We start from the raw sequence: 22,952 nt of genomic DNA, 5'->3' as shown, positions 1-22,952 counted from the left end.
GACTTTCACTGCATATCAGAGAACACCTAACCCTACTATTTTCCTGGAATATTTCTCTATGAATTGCTTAAAGATGTACAGTGTTTACCACTTTACCACTGAAATGGCATTGTTCACACAAAATTATCTCCTAGAACTGTATCTTACTCATTGAGTAGATTCCCCTCTTATCTGCAGTACAAGTAACAGCAGCTGTGCATGTTATTTTGACAAGGATAATGAGCAGTGGGCATGCTAACATACTCTTTATTATACAGTTGTTTCCTCTGCTGTATTAAAATATATCTGAATTGCAGACTGGTTGAGGTTGGAAGGCACCTCCCCCCAAGTCTCTTTTTCTCCAGGATGATCTGTCCCAGCCCTCTCAGTCTCTCCTCGTAGGAGAGGTGCTCCAGTCTCTTCATCACCTTGGTGTCTCTCTGTTGTACAGCCCCTAGTATGTCCATGTCTCTTTTTTACTGAGGGACCTGGAACTGGAGGCAGTACTCCAGGTGCAGCCTCACCAATGCTGAGTAGAGTGGAAGGAGCACCTCTCTTGCCCAGCTGGCAATATTTTGCCTAATGCAACCCAGGGTATCATTAGGCTTCTTAGCAGCAAGGACACATTCAGCTTGGTGTCCAGCAGGGCCCCCAGATCCTTTTCTGCAGAGCAGCTTTCCAGCTGGGTGCCACATCCTCCATAAGGTTCTGAGACAGTTTCCCTTGGCCTTTGCTCATCACCATCTGTTGAGAAGTACAACCACTGCGTACAAGTGTGCCACTTTCTGACTTCAGCAGAGAAAATGCAAAGGGACAAGTGCTAGATTAATTTGGGTAACATTCCTATTTGTACCTTGCAAAGGTGAAAGAAAAGATGTCCAGCTCAGGGCTGAAGAAAAGCTACAGCCCCCAAATTAATTTGCTATATTTACAAATCTATTAGGTACTGAAGGACCAGACAGGTGTTTTTAAATTGCATTACAGTAGGGAATCAGCAGTTACAAAAGTATGATAAAGCATCCCAATCCTGTTAACAACATTTTCATAATCAGAAATGTAGTTTTACAAAGTAACAAAAGGTAACTGCCATTTGAGAGAGAATGTGAACCGTACTGTCATCACATTTTAGTGAAACTAAAATACATGTCTCTGATACAGCTTGTGCTGGATAGTTATGATGAAAAAATAGTCTTCGCAAATTGTTTGGAACAAAATGAGTAACACATGTACACTGTTGGTGTGCTTTTCTTCCACTTAAATTAATTGGGTAGCATATGTGCAAAATACTATGTCAGTCCATTACTTTCCATCAAAGGAAATATTAGTAATAAAAAACAAGGCATTTCTCTCACCTGCATAATTTGTTCCATTTGCATCTGCCAAGGTGGAAGCTCCAGTGAAGTCTGGAGAGCTTAGGGAAAATTTAGTAAAGCACTGAATATAATGTTGGATCTAGACATTTAGAAGTTGCTTGAATGAGCTCCCAAGCAATGTATATGGAACGAACCTGATGAGCTGCTGTGAAGTGTTTAGGAAAGCCATGAACCAGGACTGAGATGTTTCTGCACTGACTACGGTGCTCTACACTGCAGGGTGCAGGTCTATGTAAATCTATACTGTGCATCTACAAATTTCAATATTCCAGGCTTGGGCTTGGTAAATGTGGGCAAGTTTTCAACAGGAAAGAGTACTATATCTTCAGCCTGTACTTGCTAGACTTCAGATCCTTCATTCTGATGTATGATAGTATTAGAACTTTTATTTTAAAAGCTGAAGTGAAATAGCATCCCCAGTATAGGTAGAAGGCTGAACCTCTCTTGCTAATTTCCTCCTCTCTCTCACAAAAATGAAGAGGAAATAATTGTTCCAAAGTGGTTATCCAGCATGAAAAAAATCTGCAAAGGACATGTGTGCTTAAAGATACACAAGCTGTGCCACCACCTTAAACTGAGAAATTGAATTCAGCAGAAAAGGACTTGAGGTAAATGCATTCTGCATTACTCGGTGTACTGTCCTTTTATGTCTATTGGCTCCTGGCTAATAACTAAAGTAAGCCTCACAGCCTTCTATAATCCATTCTGAGATTATTTGTGGTACCTGCATTTGTGTCAGGAAATGCATAGTTTTGGCAGTGTCGGCCTCTGGTCATGTTTTCCGTGACAGCCTGTGTACCCTTTCCTTGCACTGGGGTGAGGACAGCTACTGCATGCCAGTGTGCCCCATGCTGTTCTTGTTCTTTAACCATAGAGTGTTTAATGAAAATTATTTTAATGTATAACGGTTAAGGGAGACTTGTGAGATTCTGTAGATATTCTAACACAGACAAGCTTATATATTCAGAAGAAAACTGGAGGAGTTGCTAGATATTTGCTTATGGCAGCCGAAAGTTTTGGGTGGTTGGGCAGAACGTAGATCCATCATCCAAAAAATTGCTTTTTTCTTCCCAAAGTCTTGAAATTATGTTGGACCAAGAAAACAGAAAGCAAATGCATGCTATTCTGAAATTAGATGAGCAGCGTAATTAAAAACAAATCATCTACTCATTCCTTTGGTGCTATGCAAATATATGTGAAATACAGTAAATCCAGGCAACATGAATATGCCAGTTCATTATGTAATAGCAGTGAGTCTTACATTCAAAATCTTCCTACTAAAGAAAAGGGCAGTTCTCACAAGTATTGAACATATTTTAATGAAGTTAGGTTGCTGGACAAAGCTCTTCCATAATTACTAAGCAAACAATGTAGTGATTAGGTCTCATTATCTGAATTGACCATTTCTTGAGAAACTCTTTGTGGGTTCAATTAGTTGTCTTACTGAATCATTCAGGTCCATTAGTGCTCTTTTAAAAGGAAAAGAGTTAATTCTGTTGGTCAGAAGCTGAGAGCACAATTCAAGAATTTTCTTGTTTGCTTTTCTGTACCTTCCATTTTCTTTTGCTGTTTCCTGTCACCTCTGATACTAATAAATGGTAATAAACCTGGTAACATTTAATGAAATTTTAGAAGCTCTCTGTCTTCAACCTGGTCAGATCTGGATATTTGTGACGTGGAAAAGATTTTATAATAGTGCAGCAGAGTTTTGCCCCTAAATATCATTCTTCTGGGAAGGTAAATATGCATGCATCCTCACATGTTGAATGAGACCTTTCATTTTGGGAGGGTCATAGAACAGGAAGCCTTAATCTGAAAGTGTGTTCTCTAACTCTAGGGTTTACACTAGGGACTTTGCTGTGGCTCATGTACTGTGCCTGGAATGTGTATCCTGTTGGACACCAGAAGATGTCTAAGATAGAAATAGAAATATCTATATAGATAGAATAGAGATAGAAATATCTAAGATAGAAAGAAAGTTACAAGATCTGAAAGAGAATAATCTTTAAGAAATGCATAGAAGAACATTGCTTTTTTTTGTTGTTGTAGTTTTGTTTTTTATCATAGTGACATGGTAATTTTTGCATCCAGTTTTCCCAGAGCTCCTTTTGGCAAATATCCATACCACCTTGTTCCAGAATTGTACCTTATAGAGCCATATTGGGATGCTGATCTCCTCAGGCTTACAATACAGAGCGTCTATGCCCCCTCTGACAGAGAAGCAGAGGGAGAGCAGCTGCCCCAGCAAGCTATGTAATGCCTCCCAGACAGGCTTCTGTTCAGCGTCACATCATGGACTTGCCTAACTCTTCGCCCTTCTCCATCATCTGCCAAGGCAGCCAAGGACTCTTGTTTGAACAAGGAGCCACATCTCCAGTCTCTAAATTGGCATGCCTTCTCTTAGGTGGTAGGAACACTCCTAGGCATTTTGGCAGTGCCACAGTAAGGAATAGGAGACAAAATCATATATTAATTCTTTATAAATGGAAGTTGCTCTGAAGCTGCTAGGGACTCAAAAACATAGTAGTTTTTGAAGAGATTAATAGGAAGAATAGGTGGGTGAATACAAGTGTGCAGGTATATGAAAAAATCAGTTTTAATCGTCAGAAAGTAATTTATAGTGTAGGGCTTTTCTCTGCATGTGGGGAGCGGAGTGTTCTGTAAGTCTCTAAAAGTGATTTTTCAGTAATTCTCAGTACAATTACAAGAGAGATGAAAATACAAATAACAAACCAGTATTGTATTTAAAAATAGAACATAAGCAAAAATACCTATGTTTACATTTTTAATTATGGAATTTTATGTCATTTTTACCTTTTTAAAAATTTCAGCTCGAAGTGCTTATTTAGTATCCAAACAGCCATAAAAGTGAACTTGATCACAACATTATTTTTGTCACTTTTTCACTTCTCCCTAATTCAAGCAAAGCACAAAGCATTCTTAACCTCATTTTAAATGTCTCTTGACATCCTTTTTTTCGGTAATGATTCTGCATCATGAAATAAAGATAAAGCAGAATGGATTTGTGTGTGTGTGTGTGTGTATATGTTTGTCTATGCTTGAAAGTAATATCTCTAGAAGAAGGTCATGTTGGTAATGTATGCTTTGTTATTTTCCTTTTGATTTTAATTTGTTTATTCATTTTCAACCTCATTCAGTAAATATATGCCATTTATATGCTATCACAATTTATTGTTCATAAGTAATTTAAAGAGGAGAAAATTCCAGTGTGATGGTCTGTAACAGGATCAAGTCACTTTTTTTTTTTTTGTCAATGGGGGTTCTTTACTTTCTTTTCTACATAAGGTATATCTGCAGTTTGGCACTAAGAATTCTAATGGTGATTTGGCAAGGGTGTTATATCCATTTTTATATTTTATTTCCATATGTTGTTGTAGACACTTTTACTTGAAAAAGTATGCTTTGCAGTCTTAGAAAAGCTATGGGTGCAGCAGTTGGGTGTAGTTGTGTTTCAGTCATTTGAGGAGACTGGTTAGCTTTAATCTTTTAAATGTGAGGGCAATTAAGCTGGTTCTTAATAGCTTTTGCAGTTACCCACAGTTGTGAGACCAGACGAATGTTCTGATCCCTGAATTTGCTGACAAAACACACATTTGGAAACCTGAACTGAGAAATCAGTTTTAGCTGCTGAAAGAGAATTCCACAGAAAACATTGAAACTCTCAAAAAATGCTTGCATACAGAAATATGAGAGAATGCTAGAAAATAAATTATCACAGCTTCCCTGCCTCTGACAAGAGGGAGTTAGTGCGGAGAAGATACTAAGTCCCCATGTGACAGCCCCAGCCCTTTTAGAAACTTTTTTATTTCTGTCTTGCTACAAAGGCTGCCAAGGATAATAGGTTTAAGAATTATCCCATCATGAAGAGGTTATTTATTGTAATCTTCATGCCTGCAATGGTAAATCATACTTGGCACCAGCAGAGCATGTGAGATTCAGACCAAGATCAATTAGCATGTTTTATTAGCACAGTATAAACTTCAGAGTTAATGGGAGTTGCCCGTTGTTGTTAAGAGCCTGATTTTCATCTGTGCTGAACATCTGCCCTTTCAACTGAAATTAATGGGGCATGGGGGCACTTAAAGTCTGCAAAGGATTTGGAAAGTGGGGTCTTGGGGTTCTTTGTGCTCCCTGCATGCCTGAGCACAGCTCATGGGTAGGGCACCTACCTGTGAGAGTGCATGGGATCAACACATGTGGTCTCTTCCTGTCTTTACTGAGAAGCAAAAGCTTTTGCTCCTTTTTCTCCCCTGATCTGACGGTGTGTCAGTTTGGTGTCATCACAAAAAGCAGATTTTGTGTTGCGTTGCTGACTAATGAGGTCTTTCCTTCTCCTCCCTCGTTCCCCTCTGCCTTGTAGATTCAACAATGTGAGCGAGTATGTACTTAAAAATGTGATGTTTCAAGTTGTAAGCTGATATCCAGTTAGCAATAGTATGTTTATTATGATATTTTGTTTTGTTTTTTCCTTTCTAGTGTAAAACACTCTCTGGCGTCTGTGATCACATTATTTCACTCTCTTCTGATCCACTGGTTTCCCAGTCAGCTCACCTTGAAGTGATCCAGCTTACAAACATCAAGCCAAGTGAAGGGCTGGTAAGAAGTACGCAGTTAATCAAACCCATCATCCAGGATGAGAAAGTGTTGTTGTTTGTTTGTTTGTTTTAAATAATTTGTATATATGGAAAGGAATAGGACATTTTAGCCATTTTTTTCAAGTCTGAAAATAGTTCAATTTCTCATGCTAGTTTGATTTCTTATGCAGCTGGGCCAACTGGGAAGTATTTTGTATGGCTGACCAATGTATGCAAAAAGTTTAGTGAACAGGAAGAAATGAACAAGAAGCTCTTGCAATTTATACCAGCTCCTGAGAAATGGTTCAGATTGTTCTAGCATCTTGAAGTCTGAAGGGATTTAAATTACTAAAATCAACTCAACCAAGAAGTTTGCGTGGGCTTACGCACAAAAACTGTCAAATGCTGGAATATGTTTCATAGTATCTCAGGGATATAAAGCTGTTTTATAAGTTTTTCAGAGGCTGTGCAGCACTGCTGAGAAGCAGCTTATTGAATTTTATTGCAAGAACTTTGCATACTTAATCAGGTGGTTGTAAAGTCATGTGCAGCCAGTCTGTGTTTGCTGCTCAAGAGCTGACCACTGATCTTTTGTTTGCTCAAGTATCCAATTTCCACTGCAACACAAAACAGATAACAATTACAGCTCTATTAATTTACATCAATACTAGAATCTCTTCCGACAAGCCTTGGAGAGAGCAGAAGGTGATCAGAATGCAGTTAACCATTTTTTGCCTAATGAAAAAATTTGCAACCCATGCCCAAGTTTACTTTTGCTCCATTTGCTTGAATAAAAAGGACTATTGCTGTGCTTTTCTCTGCAGCAGATTTCTAAAGTTGTTGTTTGGATGCTGTAGTTTTGGAGAGTATTTTGGCTTGTGGGTTGGTAGTTGTTGGGTTTGGGGTTTTATTAGTTTTTTTTTTTCTTTCCCTCTTTTTTGACAAATTTGGTATGTCAAGGTATCTAATTATACACTAAGTTAATTTTCTATTCTTCTGGTAAATCATAATTACAGTATGAGGAAAAAAACACTTTTGGAGAACTACATAGTGCCTCATGTTTTGGTCTACTACTTGTTTTCTCCTCCACCACTGGCTTTTTTTTTTTTCTCTCTGAATACATTTCAGACTCTTCCTCCAGGATTTCATCTTTCCACAGGTTCTCTCCTCTCTCTCTTTTCTCCTGTAAATTTCTCACTCTTCTGCCAGCCCACTGCAGTAAACCTTTCTAAATCCTGGCTTCTGCTGTAACGAAGAAATTTTCCCCCTTTCTCTCAGACACCTCTTTTGGAGTTTTGTCCAATTTTAATCTTAGCTTTTCCTTTGTCTTGTGACTTTTTTTTTCTTTTTCTTTCTTTTCTTTCTTTTTTTTTTTTAACTCTCATTTAAGTCTTTCTGTAGAGTTGTGTTAATACCCACTGACTGAAAAATGTTAAGACCAGTATTTTTGTAAACAAGAACATGTTTTGTGGGTCTGTTCCTGCTTGCTAGATAATCAGATAGAAAACCTCTTCCTCCTGTGTGCCTCTGTTTTCTACCCTCTGTCTGTCTTGTCTGTTTAAACTGGAAGTTCTTAAGATAGTGCTTTCTCTTTTAATATGTATTTGTGAACCAAGTGAACAGGGTCTTGTTGCTGACTGAGAAGTATCATGTCATTGTAATGAAAAAATAATTGTATTTATTTTTGAAAAATGGAAAATACCCACTATGCAGTATATAAGCCTTAGGAGGACGCTATGATGCTTTGATACCGTGATGTTTTTTCCACTTTGTCCTTGCCTGTTTACCACCATTTCTCTTGCCTCTGTATCAAGCTGGCTCCTTTAGATTGTGAGCTCTCTGGAGCAGGAACCTAGGACTACGTATTTGCACCTCATAGTGCATATTGTACCTTCCAGTTTTACTAACAGATCATCTTTGTCAGGTTGTCCTTGGTACTTTGTACAAAAGCTTTGGTTCTAGGCTACTGGGATTTTTTTCTATTTATTTTTTTAACTAATATTTTTCAGTTAATACATAGTGAATGTGATTCAGTAAGTGTGTTGGTTTAAGGAGTAAAGGTAGAGCTTGGAGCTTTGAATGGCATCATCGGGAGTGCTTGGATGAATGTGAAGCTCGATAACTTCTGGACCTTCTTCCGTGATTCGTACAACGTTGGAGGCGGAAAATGGATTATTGTCAACTTTCTTCTGCGTTTTGGACCCACATGACAGTTCTGTGCTGGCTTTACCAGTCACTAAATAAAATCCTCTGTAAAGATGGAAAGACTTCAAGCAGAAAGGAAAAGGGCATGGTTGGCTGCTGACTCGGAAGATGTTTTTTCACGTAGCTTAAACAACATATTTAAAATGTCTCAGATTTAATATCTAAGAAGTGGAAGTAGATCAGCGAGAGGAAAAAAAGAAGAAAAGGAAATGTAAAACATGGTAAATATATGATAAACATACGATGGAAGGAATTGAGAAAATGATTGGAGCTTTTACAACATAAAACAGATAGAAGCACTACCAAGATGTTTTAATTAACATGCATAATTCCTTCACTATATTTGACTACTTTTTTTTTTGTGGAAACGTAAGTATCACTCAGAGGTAGATGTAAATGGTCAGACTAATACCTTAATGCAGAATGAGTAGACAAATATTTTACAGGGATTACAACGTCTTATTAAAAGAAGCTATTGCTTATCAAAAAAAAAATAAAAGCTAAATAATCTGGTAAGGAATTTTATAGGGTGTAATGTGGAGAAACTCTTATGTACTGGGTAAAGATGGAATGCGACATCATGGGTGAGTCTTGGTATTTCTTTTTCTTATCCTTCTTCTTTATCTCTAGTGTAGCCCATGTGACTGGCTACATACACGTTCTCCAGTGGGTATTGCTACAGAAGGAGAGACATCCTGCAGCAGTTATGAAGTAAGGGTGAAAAAGGAGTTGTCAGACTAGAGAATTATTCTAAAAAGCCATAAAATTGATTAATGTGGTCAGCTTTGCAATCACCAGCATGCAAATCATAATAATTCCCCCCCCCCCCCCCCCCTTTTTTTTTGAGGACTTGATAAGAGTTTCATCTATATCACTAGGTAGAATTTAATTTCATGTGTTTTTCCACTATTGGTCTTATAGAAAGAGACAAAACTGGCTAGCTTAAGTAGCATCTTTTGCCAGGGGACAGACTAAAAAATATTACTGTTTGAAAACAGTGAGTGTATTTAACAAAGAAGCAGAATACTGTATGCCTCTTCTTAGACAAAAAGCAGGTTACTAAGTTATAGCTGCCCTTCTTCCTTGGAAAGTTTTTCTTCAACAGTACCTTTCTACTTATTCATATTTTTTTAATATAGAACAGAATATCAGAGAACTGTGGTATGGAGGAATCTCAATTTCTCCTGTTTATATTTTCATTTAATGCTATTTCATGTATGTGATGGCTATAGTTGTCATATAGTGAACCTAGTCAGTTCTGTGATAGGATTTCAAGTTCAAGCTATTCACCTAGCTTGCTAGATTCAGAAATGCAAAGGTGAATATGCTTGAACATTAGACTGATTGTGCTTGGTTCCTCTTTTCCTGCTGAAGTGAACATAAAATGAGCCTGTCACAAGAAAAAGTACTCATAAAATACAAGTTGTAGATAGAGCACAACATGGCAGTTACTTAAAGGGGCACTGCTGAATGCCTAGCCTAGCTAGAAAGTATTTTCCAGGAATCTAGTGTAGTACCATTCCTAATAATTTTCCTTTGTTACTTGGCTTGAAATACTGGAGAAGCTGAGGAAGAAATGTGAACAGGGTTTTGAGAACTGCATGGACCTTGGTCATCTTAGTCCTATCTGAGCTCTAAGGCTAAGCTGAAGAGACACTCAAGTTTACTTTTGAGCTGTTTTGCAATTTTGGAGCACATTCATGGCTAAAGAGGCAAGTGCAACTTTGGGGGACTGCATCAAGATGTTGTCACAATGAAAGAGTAAAAATTCAATAAGTATGGGATAAAATGGAATTAGTATCTTCTTGTATTTTCCATCCAACATCACGTAAATTATTTTAAACGTATATCAGATCCTGTTCTTGCATTTTTTTTTAAATGTCCAAGGTCTCTTTTCTAACCCTTAACTCAATGTTTCAAACCAATCAATGCACTTTATTTTGGTGTAAACTTAAACTTCTGCCCATAACTAATCAGAACAATCCGTGGTGTAATGAAGCATGAGTTATTTGGTCTTTAATCTAGACTTTTTTATTCTTGATTCGCAGGGTGGTTACTGTATGGTTATTCTAGTCATATTAAGTGCATTATCTTTCCTTTTCTTTGACCTAAGAGATCCCTATAAATCATAGGGACTTTGGCATTATATTTTGATATTTAAGACGTGTATCTGCCAATTTGTTGTAGTGCAAAGGAACAGCACACACTAATCTCCTGTGTTCTTGATCACTAAATATAGTGCTGATATTGTGCAGCCACAAGGCGGCAGTGAGGGGAAAATTTGTAAATGTTTGTGGTATTCTTATTTTCATTTCAGGTGAAACAGCATACCCTAAAACATTCTCTTCTTTATATACTGTTTATGATATATAACTCACAACAAGCAGTGGAGGAATGCGTGTGGAGGGATAGCTCATCTTTCTGTTGCATTTTTATTTGGAAATGGCAAAATGTTACATCTCCCCATTTAACAATTGCTTTATAAACAAAATGATGTTGGCTCTTACAAAACTTAAACTTACTGTGTAGTATCAGTGTAGCATTTGTTAATTTTGTGTGCAAAATCTTGATTTTGGCTTTTAAAGATTTTTTTTTTTCTTCAGAAATTTTCTCCTCTTTTGCATCTGAAAATTGTTTTAAATTTCTAGAAAAGACTAGATTGGATGCAAACTGTACTCCACAATAGTATATTTGGATGATCTTACCATCCTTCAGAATAATGCTTTGCACAAAACTAAACACTGAATAACTATTAAGTAACTATTTTTCCTATGCTTTCTCCCTTACATTTAAGTTGGAAACAGTAGCCCATTGTCAGTAAAAACAAAGTTGTGACTTTCTTCAGAAAGTATTCTATGTGGACCTGACTCATAATTCCTGCTACCATGAAGTCACTGTGGTTTCATCTCTTGCCATGTTGCAGGGTGTGTGTCAGGTCACTTAGATCTAAACAGTAAGAGGAATTTATGCCCTGCTTTTTGTTGGTTTCAGGTAGTTATTAGGTGCTAAAAAAAGATATTAATGTGTCTCAGCCTCTTGTGTGGCTCATTATTCTGTCTGTAAAATGTGTATATATTAGTGTTTCCCTACCTCACAGGGGTGTTGTGAGGATAAATGTACAAGAAATTGCCATTCTATATTTGAGGTAACTGAGCCAAGCAGGGAACTGTATTCATAGAGCCAATCAATGGAAAAATTATTTAAGGTGGATAGAGGAGCTGGAAGTGGAAGGATAATGTTAGGGGGTTCCTATCTGTGTAAGAATGAGTAAATCCTTGCTTTGTGCTCTTCAAGCTGTGGCAGCCCAACATGACAACTGGATTTGATGCCATTACTGCTGCATGCTATGCAGGACAAAATAGAAGCCTAGTTTTGAGCCCCCTTTTCTAGGAAACTCATGAACTCTCCCCACTACCAAAATGTCAGAGTTGTGGTCCCAAATTAGATTAGTGCAACTAGGTAAATCTTCTTTGCCTCTTTACTGTACTTCACTGGTTCCTCAGCTAGAAACAGACTTTTTTGTAACACTCTGTTTAAAATGAGAAAAAGCAGGTAACGTTACTCAAGATAATTAAGAGAATGTTTACTCAAGTTTCATTATTTACCTGCTTTCTATGAACTGAATGGAGGAAAGGAGATTCCTCAGAAGTTGCTTGAATGTGCAGAATGTATCAATTATCTCTCTTTTTTTCCTTCTTTCTCTACCTTAGTGGTTGCTGTTAAAATGTTTGTATTTTGACTTGATGAAAAAACAGATTTGAGGTACCGAAGTTTTGTCCCGCCTTTTCCACATTTTATGAAAGAAGTTGCAGATCTAACGAAGTTGATGTTTAAGTTGTCATAATTGAGTTTTATAACTGAGCTGTTCACTGAGATGAGTGAGGCAGTCAGAAAGTCTTTGGGCCATTTCGCAGGCATGCTTCAGAGCATTGGTTATCAGTTTGGATGGCATGTCTCTACCAGAGATTCCAGGTCTTTTAAAGCCTTCTGTTTCTTCCAAAACAAAATGGAAGTACTGATCATCATAAGGCAATTCATAATTTTTTTTTCCTGTTTGTTTTAATCAGATGCTACTGTTGTTATATTTGTAGTTGAGGTAGTATACAAGAAAACTGGGAAGCATTTGTGGAGATGGCTATGGTAAAAGTTTTAGGTTACTATTGCTAATTACGGCCAGAATCATTTGGTCTGTTCTTCTCTAGGTATGTCAAAGAGCACTGTTCTATCCAGATACAAGTTCCTCATGACATATATTAAAAGTCTGCAAAATTTGGGGAAAAAACAAAGAAAACATGCTTTTCTTTTAGAGATATGCAAGTTATGTTTGGATGGTGATCGTTTGTGAAACACTTTAAAAATTCTTTCCCATGATGTCTTTTTCTTAGGGTATGTACATTAAATCAACATATGATGGTCTCCATGTAATTACTGGAACAACAGAAAATGTAAGTATTGTTAATACTGTATGTTCAGGCCTGGAAGCCTTTTTGACCTTACCTGTGGTTTATGCTTTCCCTTTGCTACAGACTACATTTTGCTTGCAAAAGTGTGCTAGTTGGCTGTTGAGGACCAATAGCATGTTGGACGGCAGAAATGCTTGTGCTTGTTTATTTCAGAATTGAAACAGTTGTTCCCAGTTGAGAACTAGGAGAATCAGTTTTGATTTGTTCTTGCTAGACACCTAAAATGATTCAATTGATCAAGATAGGAGGTAGCTATCTTGGAGTTACCTTGCTCTACAAATAAAAGATAAATCTTGGTTACGTGTAGACTGACACAGTGGAGTTTGCAGCAGTATTAGAAAAACAGCTTTTATATTTGCCATCTATTGAGCTTTATTTTGTAATAAATAAGTGCATGAAAATGAGGACATCCCTTCACGTTGACAAGTAAGCATATGTTTCTGCATGAACTGAGCAATGCCTTAAGAAAGGAACAATTATTACTGTTGTACTAATTCTCATTGAAAGTATTAAACAGCAAGCAAACCATGATAGACCACTTTTCAACGACCTTTGAAATACAACCTCTTTCCTTGTACACCATATGCAGAGAACTGTCTGTATGTTAGGAAATGAGCAAGATGATCAATTTGGGAGAGGAAGTCTTCTATCCATAATTTTCAATGAACACAGAACAACTCACTGAACAATACTGAACCATTTCATAATGGCTTAGGCAATTCCTTTTGAAGATTTTGATGTCACTTTCCTAAGATGAAGCTGTCAGAAATGTTTGTTTTATCCTGCTACTGTGTCATACTGTGCAAAGTACAAACTACCTACATGGTATTTACAGCTGCTGCATCTAATCTGCAGTGAGGTTCTGTTAACCTCTCAATAAAATGGGAATACTGTTTTTGTCCCTTCATAGGAATTGCAGTCTGATAATCGTTCTTCTTTCTTTTGCTGCGGGCAGGATATCCGTGTGTTATACACAATAGATGATATCTGTTGCAGAACTTCTCTTCTGTCTCAGAATGCTGCCTTTCTCAGAATAAGGAAAGCGTAAGGAATTTCACCCTTGAAATCAAAATCTTAGGGAGCCTACAGCTCAAAATACCTTGAGTAAAATTAGCAAAACTAAACAAAGACAACAGAACCATTGTTGAGCCAACTGTAGAAAACATATGAAAGAAGATGTTTTTTACAGTTGAATTTCTCTCAGATTGTAAAAGGAACCATTTCTCTCCATGAATTACTAATATTGGGTTTAATTTCCCAGGGGCGAAGATAAAAATAAAATCTTAATGCATTCCCTCAAAATGCTTATCTTTTGTGATTCATGAATATAATTTAAACCCATGTCAGGAAGCTTTAGTCATGATGACTTTTCTGCTTTTGTTACTGATGCTTTCAGTCACTGTAACAGCCTTAAGGTTCTCACAGCAGACTGAGGAACTGCAGTCTGCTGTCTAGGGAAAATCCTGTTGTGTGCTAAAATATTTGTGAAAATGAGTAGCGCCTTAGAGAAAGTAAAGTGTCTTCTGGATTTAAACACACAGTAGCTAGCCATTTCCTTTGATAGATGGGAAGAGAAACATCTAAGCAGCATGGTCAGAGTAAGGTCATGATGGTGCAGATGTGATCTGACCCATTGATGTTGTCATGTTTACCATTTATGGGACAGCTAAACTTCTAGGAAACAGCAAGAATCCAGATTATCTTCCCTTTAAACAAAAGTTTATAGCCTTTTTCTTTCCAATTCTGCTCCAGAAGAGAAGAAATTGGCACAACTTTTTATCTGACACCTTCCTGAGAGGTCACAGAGAAGCACTTGTCTTTTTAATAAACACAGTAGCATAGCAATGCTAGACGCCTAATCTAACATAGTATTTTAATCCACAGTTCTGCTTTATCTGTTGGCAATTTGAAGTGCTTTGGCTAGCTCCAAAACCTATTAGTCTTCATCTTGTAGTTTGGTATTAGGAGCCATCTTTCCCAACGCATCAGCTCTGCAGTTCAGATTAGCTGAGCATTGAACCCTGAAATGTGAGAGAGCAGGTTTCATCACAGGTCACTTCCCTGGAAGATCTTCTCTCTGGTGGTTCTGTAGCGTTAGAGGAACTTGAGCTTTCTGGTTCATGTCTTCCCTCTCTTGCTTGAAAGCAATAATTATAAAGGATGCATTGTTCCAGCAGGAGATTACAGCTTTCATATCGAGTAGCCCTTCTAGACCATGTTGGAGAGAGGCTTTTCATTCACAAAACAAATGTATTCTTCAGATAGGGTCATTTTGTAATTTGGTTTTCCAAATGAAAAAGGTATTTTCTGAGTAATGTCTTGGGCCGCATCTACAGCAGGACTGTAACTTTGAAGGAATTGTTCCCAGTGTTCCCACTTACTGTGCACTGGTCGAGTTTGCAGGTATCCTTAGAGCTCAGGGAGGAGAGACCTCAGAAGAAGTAATACCCAAATCTGTACATGCAGATTTATATGCAGGCATTTATATGCTCCATCCCTTAATGAGGGCAGAGTGGTATAAAATGATCTTTCAGACAGTTTGGGAATACTGAGAAAATAGGATAGAGACAACGTTTAACCTAAAGGACAAAACTAAATCTATTCTGAAGAATAAATTCTGAACACATTTTGTTTACCTTGTACAATATGAATGTGTAAACCTCAGCAACAGGTACTTCCATCTGTTGTTAAAGTCTCTTTTAATTACCCCTCAAATTACCAGCTAATGAAGATACAGACATGACATGACTTTGTTCATAGAATCATAGAATGGCCTCAGTTGGAAGGACCTCAAGGATTATCTAGTTCCAACCCCCCTGCTATATGCAGGGACGCCACCCACAGGATCAGGTTGCTCAGGGCCTCATCTAACCTGGTCTTGAACACCTCCAGGGATGGGGCATCCACAGCCTCTCTGGGCAACCTGTGCAAGTGCCTCACTGTCCTCTGAGTGAAAAACTTCCTTCTAACCTCTAATCTAATTCTCCCCTCTTTTAGTTTAACAACTTTTCCCCTTGTCCTATCATTATCTACCGGAGTAAAGAGTCCTTCTCCATCCTTTATATAAGACCCCTTTAAGTATTGAAAGGCTGCAATGAGGTCCCCCTGGAGCCTTCTATTCTATAGACTGAACATTCCCAACTCTCTCAGTCTTTCTTCATAGGAGAGGTGCTCCAGCCCTCTGATCATTTTCATGGCCCTCCTTTGGACCCACTCTAACAGCTCCACATCCTTCTCGTGCGGGGGGCCCCAGCCCTGGACACAGCACTCCAAGTGGGGCCTCACCAGGGTTGAATAGAGGGGGACAGTCACCCTTCTCGACCTGCTTGTCACTCCTCTGGTGATGCAGCCCAGGATGCAGTTGACCTCCTGGGATGCAAGTGCATGTAGATGGGATGCATGTAGAGCTTTTCATCCATCAGAACCCTTTGTTCCACCTAGCAGAGCTTCACAAATGGATGTTTTGCTTAAAGATCATCATATGCATCTAAAAAACAAAATAAAAATATATGAATTCTCTTCTCTTTTCCTTAAATAGCAATGATAAAATATATTTCTTAACAGAGAGGTCTGTATTCTTTACTTGTGTGGAAGAAAAAAACAGTAAGGAGTAAGAGTTGCAACCTCTTCACAAGACCACAGCCTTGAGACTGATTTTTACATCATCTTGCAGAGTATTCCAAGCATAATTTGAATTATTATTTTTTTTACAGTAAACTTTTCCAATTTGAAGATTCCCAGACCCTGTTTTACTTGGCAAAGTGCTACACAAAAATACCTGTTTTGTCAAGAAAAATTTAAGCTGCAAATGCTGACGTCTGTACAGGATAAAGTTTATATTGTAATAAAGACCCATTATGTTAAATGGTGGCAACATGGGATTCACTTGCATAGACATTTTGAAAGTCTTGGTTTTAACAACATCTGAGCTAAAATAGCAATGCTACATAGCAAGACCATGAAGGTTTTTAGAGAGATGAATGAGGAGGTGTGAGTAGTGAAATGTCAGAATGTAGATCACTGGAACATAATTACTAGTATTAAATTTTTCCCAAAGTCGTTCAGCCAACACCTCTAATGCTGAAATAATGCCAAATAGTCAAGGCAGCTTTTCTTATCTAACTAAAATTACACTTTTACCAGCCCAGCTTGATTTAAGATGTTCTGAGCAATACCTCCTAGAACTGAGTCTTGAGTGATGCTTCTTTTAGACTCACATTTCTCTTGGATATCTTCCATTTAAACACTGTTCTTAGTTTAAGCCATGACATAAGCGGAATTGCACTGGAAAGTCATAGCACAGCTATGGGGCACATATTTTTGAATGGGGTTATAGTACATAGGTTATCACAAAGAATCCACACTGCAGTCCTGGAGCATGTTCTCAAGACTACATGTTATCTCAGCTGAAAATTAATTTAACTTAATTCCGCCATTTCTGTAGAATTCATGGCAGCCTTTTGGAAAGCTGATCCTGAGCAACTTGTTGATTTTTTTTTCTTCCTTTTTTTTTTTCTTCAAACTGTCAGTCTCAGCTTCTAAGTTTAAGTTGATTAAGTGACTTCATGGAGTGGCAGCCACAGTATTGAGAGAGAAATCATAAATTGCCACTCTATGAAAAGCTTAAGGAACTTTTTCTCCTTTAAACATAGGTGTGTTCCCCCCCGCCCCCTCCTGTAAAACAGTTGGTCGACTGTAAATATAGGTGACAGAAGAGGAGAAATTTTTTGGTGTGTGCGTGGGGGGGGGGGGGTGTTTTTTGAGGCAGAAACAAAGAACAAAACTGCTTTGCTTTTTGAAAGTGTGACCTTAGTAGGATTGTGATGCTGATTACAATACTTTTGCCCTAATAATGACCTAGAAACTAAGTTACCATGTAACTTGTATGATCTTCCTAGCCTAGTCCTCTCTTCTTATGTAGTCTTTGAAGAACATTGATTTACTGAAGTTCTCTGGAAACAATTGAAATATTAGAAAATAACTAAAAAGGCAATGTTATGAATTTTGTTTATGAAGCAATTTCAAATGAGTCTTGATAGGTTCAACATTCAGCCAAAGATGGGCTTAAGAGATGTCAGGTGGCTTAAAGCAGTCCTTTGCTGGAATTAAATTAAAAAGAAATCCTTAAGATTTGGTTACCCTTTCTAAATATATATATACATATATATATATACACACACAAATATATATATATATATATTCATACCGTTCTTAACAGTTTATTGTATTGCGTACCGTAGCACAGATTATTTTTCTCCAACAACAATGAATTAATTTACTAAATATTTCTTTCATTCTTCATTTCACAGTGGAATGTAATTATCAGTCTAACCTGATTTACATACCTTAGCAATCATACTGCTGAAAGAGAGATGATGACCAGTAAGAACTGTATTCTTTATCATCTCTTTTATTTTAAATTCAGTCACCTGCAGATCGGTGCAAGAAAATCCATGCGGGGGATGAAGTGATTCAAGTTAACCACCAAACTGTGGTATGTATAACTATGTTCTGTGTCAATTGGAGATAGAGGTATTATGGCACATCAGCGTACGTAGAGAAGAAATGTGTAGAAAAATGTGTTGTTTATAAATCATTATTTTTTTTTCTAACATCTACATTTTCCTATTCTCTTCTGATAACCCATAATTCTCAAGCTTTTAAATGAGCCCTGAGCATCTGAGTATCATTGGAGATATGAAGTCAGGTGAATAACAGCAGCCTGGGAGATATGTTAGGGTGTTTTCTGCTTACCTGTGCTCTACTAATAAACAGTTGGTTTCAGTGTGATAGATGGATTGGGTTGAAGGCATGCAGGGAAGATGAAACTGTTGCACCCTTGTGGGTTTAAGATCAAGATTACTTCCTAGAAACTGGAAGTCTTGTTACTTTCTAAATCTAATGGAATATGTAGAACGTTTTTCAAGAACAAAAACAGTTAAAATTCTTATAATGTGCTGAGAGTGTTTAGCCTAACATGAATACAGGTTTTTAAACTTGAAAAGTTAAGATGAGACAAATCTTTTAGATATGATAGGCAAGCACATCTAATACCATGCAAATTGCGCTCTCTGTGAGCAGATATGCAGTAGTTCATGATGACTTATTTAGGATTGGTGAACTGTTAAAGTAAAGCTACTTTTTCTAAGAAAAGGTAAACAGAAAAGAGTAGACTGTCTGTATACAAAGCAACTATTCTTTTTCCAAAGCATAAGCTTTCTTAAGACTGTTGGAAGTCAATATGTGGTATTAATTACATATGTCCTTACAAGCCATTTAAATGACAGAAAATAATCCTAGATTTCCATTATTAATGCAGCAATCATTTGATAAAAGTGTTTCATCATTCCCCATAGGGTTCCACTTATAGCTTTAGGCCACTGTACATCATGTCAACTCCTCTGCACAAATTAGTATAATATTTCATCTTACCCTCCAGCTAAGTTTGATATCAAATATACTGTACGTGTGTGGAATTTAACTGATGAGAAGCTATCTTTTGAGCTATGCAATGTAAATTGATAAATTGAACCCAATCATTATTTTTCCCCCATATGGATTCTTCATAAGTACTGTATCCCATAATTACTTTTATGGTTGAAGACTGATTTTTTTTTTCTGCATTAAGAAAGCTTTTGATGTCAATTTAGGATGGCAAAAAGTTATAAAACACTGTTACCTAGGCTATCGAAATGTGTATGCATCTGAAGAAGCCATCAACATGCATTCTGTCCTTCTGATAGCTAGTTTTTCCAGCCAGTTTTGATGATACTATATAATGAAGTTTACTTGTCAATTTGAAGATTTTTAGTCAACCAGGTATTAATTCTAGTTTTCTTGACACATCTGTACTGCATTTATTTGATGGAAAGATCAGATTCTTACTCTTAACACTACTAATAAAAATGTTCTGACACGCCTTAATATGAGCTTTCTTATGTAGTTAGATAGAATTTTGAATGTAGGATTTGGGTGTATTGGCTCTTGTATCAGTGAAACTATGAATTTTGAGAGGAAAAAAATACAGGAAAAAAAAAGTTGGTTGTGGTGCTAGGAGAAAGGAACACAGGAAGTTTAGACAACCTTAATTTTATTTTTCAGCAGTAGCATTTGGTGTAAAGGATATGTACAGAAATAAATTATACATTTGCATATTTTCTTGCTTTGTTGTATCAAAAATCTAATTTAAATAATTTGCATACTTGATACTATATCATCTTTGTATTTTAGTGTTCCATTTCCATAGTGAAGTCAGCTAACGTTTTCTTAGAAACTTAATAGCACCTTCCATATTACCTTTACAAAAGTACTCTGCATTCTCTTTCCAATTTATAGAGCCTAAATATTCAACCTTTTCTACAAGTATTGCAACACTTTTTAATTTTTTTCATCTATTTATTTCTTTTGGCAAGAGTCTTAGTCAGTTCTTTTGTACTCTGGCCCCTATCATAAGGAATTTACTGTCCAATTCTAGGAATCTATTTTTCTGGGAAGAAGTTTAAGTATTCTTACTTAAAGTGATTCTTGCTTTGGAGATAAAGAATTCTGAAGCTGTTTCTTTATACCTCTTCTGTTTATTAAATTATTTTTTCACATTTCATACACTGCTCAGCAGTTGAAATCATAGGATCTGTTTTTCAGTTTGCTTCTTATAACTTATAATTCACTATCACTTATAGAGTTTATAGAAATAACTATGGCTAAATCTTATAAAGATTTAACTCTAAAACTGTAAAGAAGTATTGTTCACATGTAACTGTTATTTGGGTCATCTCTTGTAAGTGGAGAATCAAACTGAAAAAAAAAAAAAACGTAAAAACGTCTTTTTCCATATTCAGTTATTTCAGTGTACTCTGTCAAAATTAAGTTAATATCTGGATTTTGATGCTATATATTTCAAAGAATGAATATAGGAAAGAGAAACTCCCATGTAATTATTTTTAAAATCCAACTTGTTTGCTGACACTTTTTACCAGAATCACATTTTGATCATGAAAAGTTTGAAATTAGGAGAATAGTTAAGTGACTTAAATTGATTCTTAGTATAGAAGTCCTAATACTGGATGTCAAATAATTTTTAATTCTTGATTGACAACCTCTCTTTGCTTACGGTGGTGCTGTATAGTCATGTTATTTCATCTGGCAGTGAAATCAAAGGATTTCAAATGGTTGCCTTGATCTTATGCTATTTTAGTAGAAAACATGTAACAGGATGTATTCCACTTGTTGCTGGCAGGAAGTCTGGAATGTAAAAATCTTGTGATTTTTTTTTTTAAATAAATATAATGCAATAAAACTAAAGTAAGTTAAAAGATAATGTTCGGAAAAATGTTCCTTTTAAGTTGTGGTTTATTGATGTTAGATAGCTATGTGAATCTTCTGTCAGTTTTGTCTTAAAGATGAGGCATGGGGTTTTTGGTTGGTTGGTTTTTTTTTTTAAGTAGCTATGTAACTAGAGGCATGACTCCCCCTTTAGAATTGAACGGTTTTAGGCCCTCCATTCCCTTAAATTTCCAGGCAAATTCCATCCTTAATCTCCTCTAAAAGTCTGCCTGCCCAAAACAGTTCCAATGTAAACAAAAAAAAAAAGGGTGATACAGAATTTGCACTGTATTTCAGTGCTCATGTTTCTTCCCATACATAATTCAGGAGTGTTTTTTGCCTCAAGATAGTATTCCTTTTAGCCAACTGAAGGTGCAGGAAAAATATTATTGTGCACATGAGTTATTACTGTTTGCAGTATTCTTTCTGGTTACATCAGTGCTGAAACTGTGGAGAAAATACTCAGAGCAGAAGTGAGGTATACACTGAGGAAGCAGGATTCTTGAAAAGCAGGTTGTTGTGTAATCTCCTGTGAATAGTTTGTTTTGGAGGAATTTTTGGCACACTGCATACATTTCTAATACAAGTATGATATGACATGGATTTCATACATATATGATATGACGTGATAGACATGGATTTCCACAATTTGTGTCTGTTATATATGCTCTAATGAGTTTTAGCTAAGTGTAGATAATGAAAAAAATGGTTTAGTTTGGTGAATATTTTAGGTGAATATAAACAGTTATTGATCTATTTCATTTAGAAGCTGGTATGTTTTACATGTATTGTGTTTTTGGACTCCTGTAGGTAACACCTAACTTCTGTATGCCATATTCCTTAACGTGGAAACACCTTTGGTCTCTTGTGAGCTAAGCCAGGTCCACAGAAGTTAGTTGCTTTTTTTTTATTATTATTATTTTTATTTACAGTACAAAAACTATGAGGAGGTGTTGCTAAAATTAATCTGAGACACAATGTATATATTTACCTTTCATTTCTGTAAAGTCACAAATTTAGGAAGGGCATGATGCCTTTCTGGATCTTATTCTAACTTAATTCTTGCTTAGAAAAAGAAAGGAAGAGGTTTTTAAGATTCATTGTGCAATGAGTGAGAAGAATTCAAATTCCATTGGATCTCTCAGGCTTTGTGGGGAGCTGGCAAATTCCAGCTGATGGGAATGCTGAACTTGAGGTGCATATGAATCTCTGGAGTACAGGCATCTGAAATTGAGTTTGCTGTAGATATCTTTTCATTTTGGGAGAAACAAACCAAAAAATATATATTGGAATTTTACAAAAATATTGGAGATATTTCTTTTTGTTCTGGTTTTCTGCATTGTTTTGTTAAGAGCTGGGATGGATTTTTCTGAATATGGATATTCAGGTAAGGTCTGAATAAGGTAAGGCCTTATTTGATTGGTTTTGAAGAAAACTATGTCTAAAAGTTAAAAAAGTAAAAAATTATAAAAGTTCAAAAGAAATATGCCTTATCTTCAGCTCCCTTCTGTTGTTCTTAAAAGCTATGTGCTTTTAAGGAATATGAGCTAGAATAATATCTCCTGTATCATGATTTTAATCCTTTCCAAATCCTTGGGCTTCCTCCGTTTATAGTGATTTAATAAATGTTAACAGGAATACTCGATTTTAAGGGTAGGTGGGATTTACAGGTAAAAGCCTTTTAAGTACACTTAGATATGTCAGTGACAGTCTTCATGGAAGTAATCTAGTTCTCTGCAGGGCCCTGTCCTAGGCTCTCTGTAGTTTGTCAGGATATGAGGACCATACTGTGACTTTGGCAAATGTAATATATCCTCCAAATTCTCTCTCAAAGTTTCAGATCAATTCTTTATTCTTACTTCACAGTCTCCATAACTATTGCATAATACTGATAAAGGAACTAAATTGTCATGTTCCTCTCAAATGGAAAAATCTTTTTTGCAAATTTGCAGTTCACTTTAATATGGAATTTACACTGAGATTATGTGATGTTATGATGTCTTTTTTTTTACATA

The 22,952-nt window shown here is 36.5% G+C and overlaps 1 protein-coding gene across 4 annotated transcripts in view; it reads left to right on the top strand.

Annotated features, from left to right (window-relative positions):
- The window catches only part of CNKSR2 (connector enhancer of kinase suppressor of Ras 2), a 215,933-nt gene that overhangs the window by 86,975 nt on the left and 106,006 nt on the right, over positions 1–22,952 (top strand). For all 4 annotated transcript variants that reach the window (XM_035542316.2, XM_035542315.2, XM_035542313.2 and 1 more), the window contains exons 6-8: positions 5,850–5,969; positions 12,538–12,597; positions 18,041–18,109. In XM_035542316.2, the coding sequence (XP_035398209.1) occupies positions 5,850–5,969; positions 12,538–12,597; positions 18,041–18,109 (249 nt within the window). The remainder of the gene's footprint in view (positions 1–5,849; positions 5,970–12,537; positions 12,598–18,040; positions 18,110–22,952) is intronic.

This window comes from Cygnus atratus, chromosome 1 (assembly GCF_013377495.2).
Source record: "Cygnus atratus isolate AKBS03 ecotype Queensland, Australia chromosome 1, CAtr_DNAZoo_HiC_assembly, whole genome shotgun sequence".
In the NCBI taxonomy this organism is placed as follows: Eukaryota; Metazoa; Chordata; class Aves; order Anseriformes; family Anatidae; genus Cygnus; species Cygnus atratus.
This window is presented reverse-complemented; position numbering and strand designations above follow the sequence as displayed.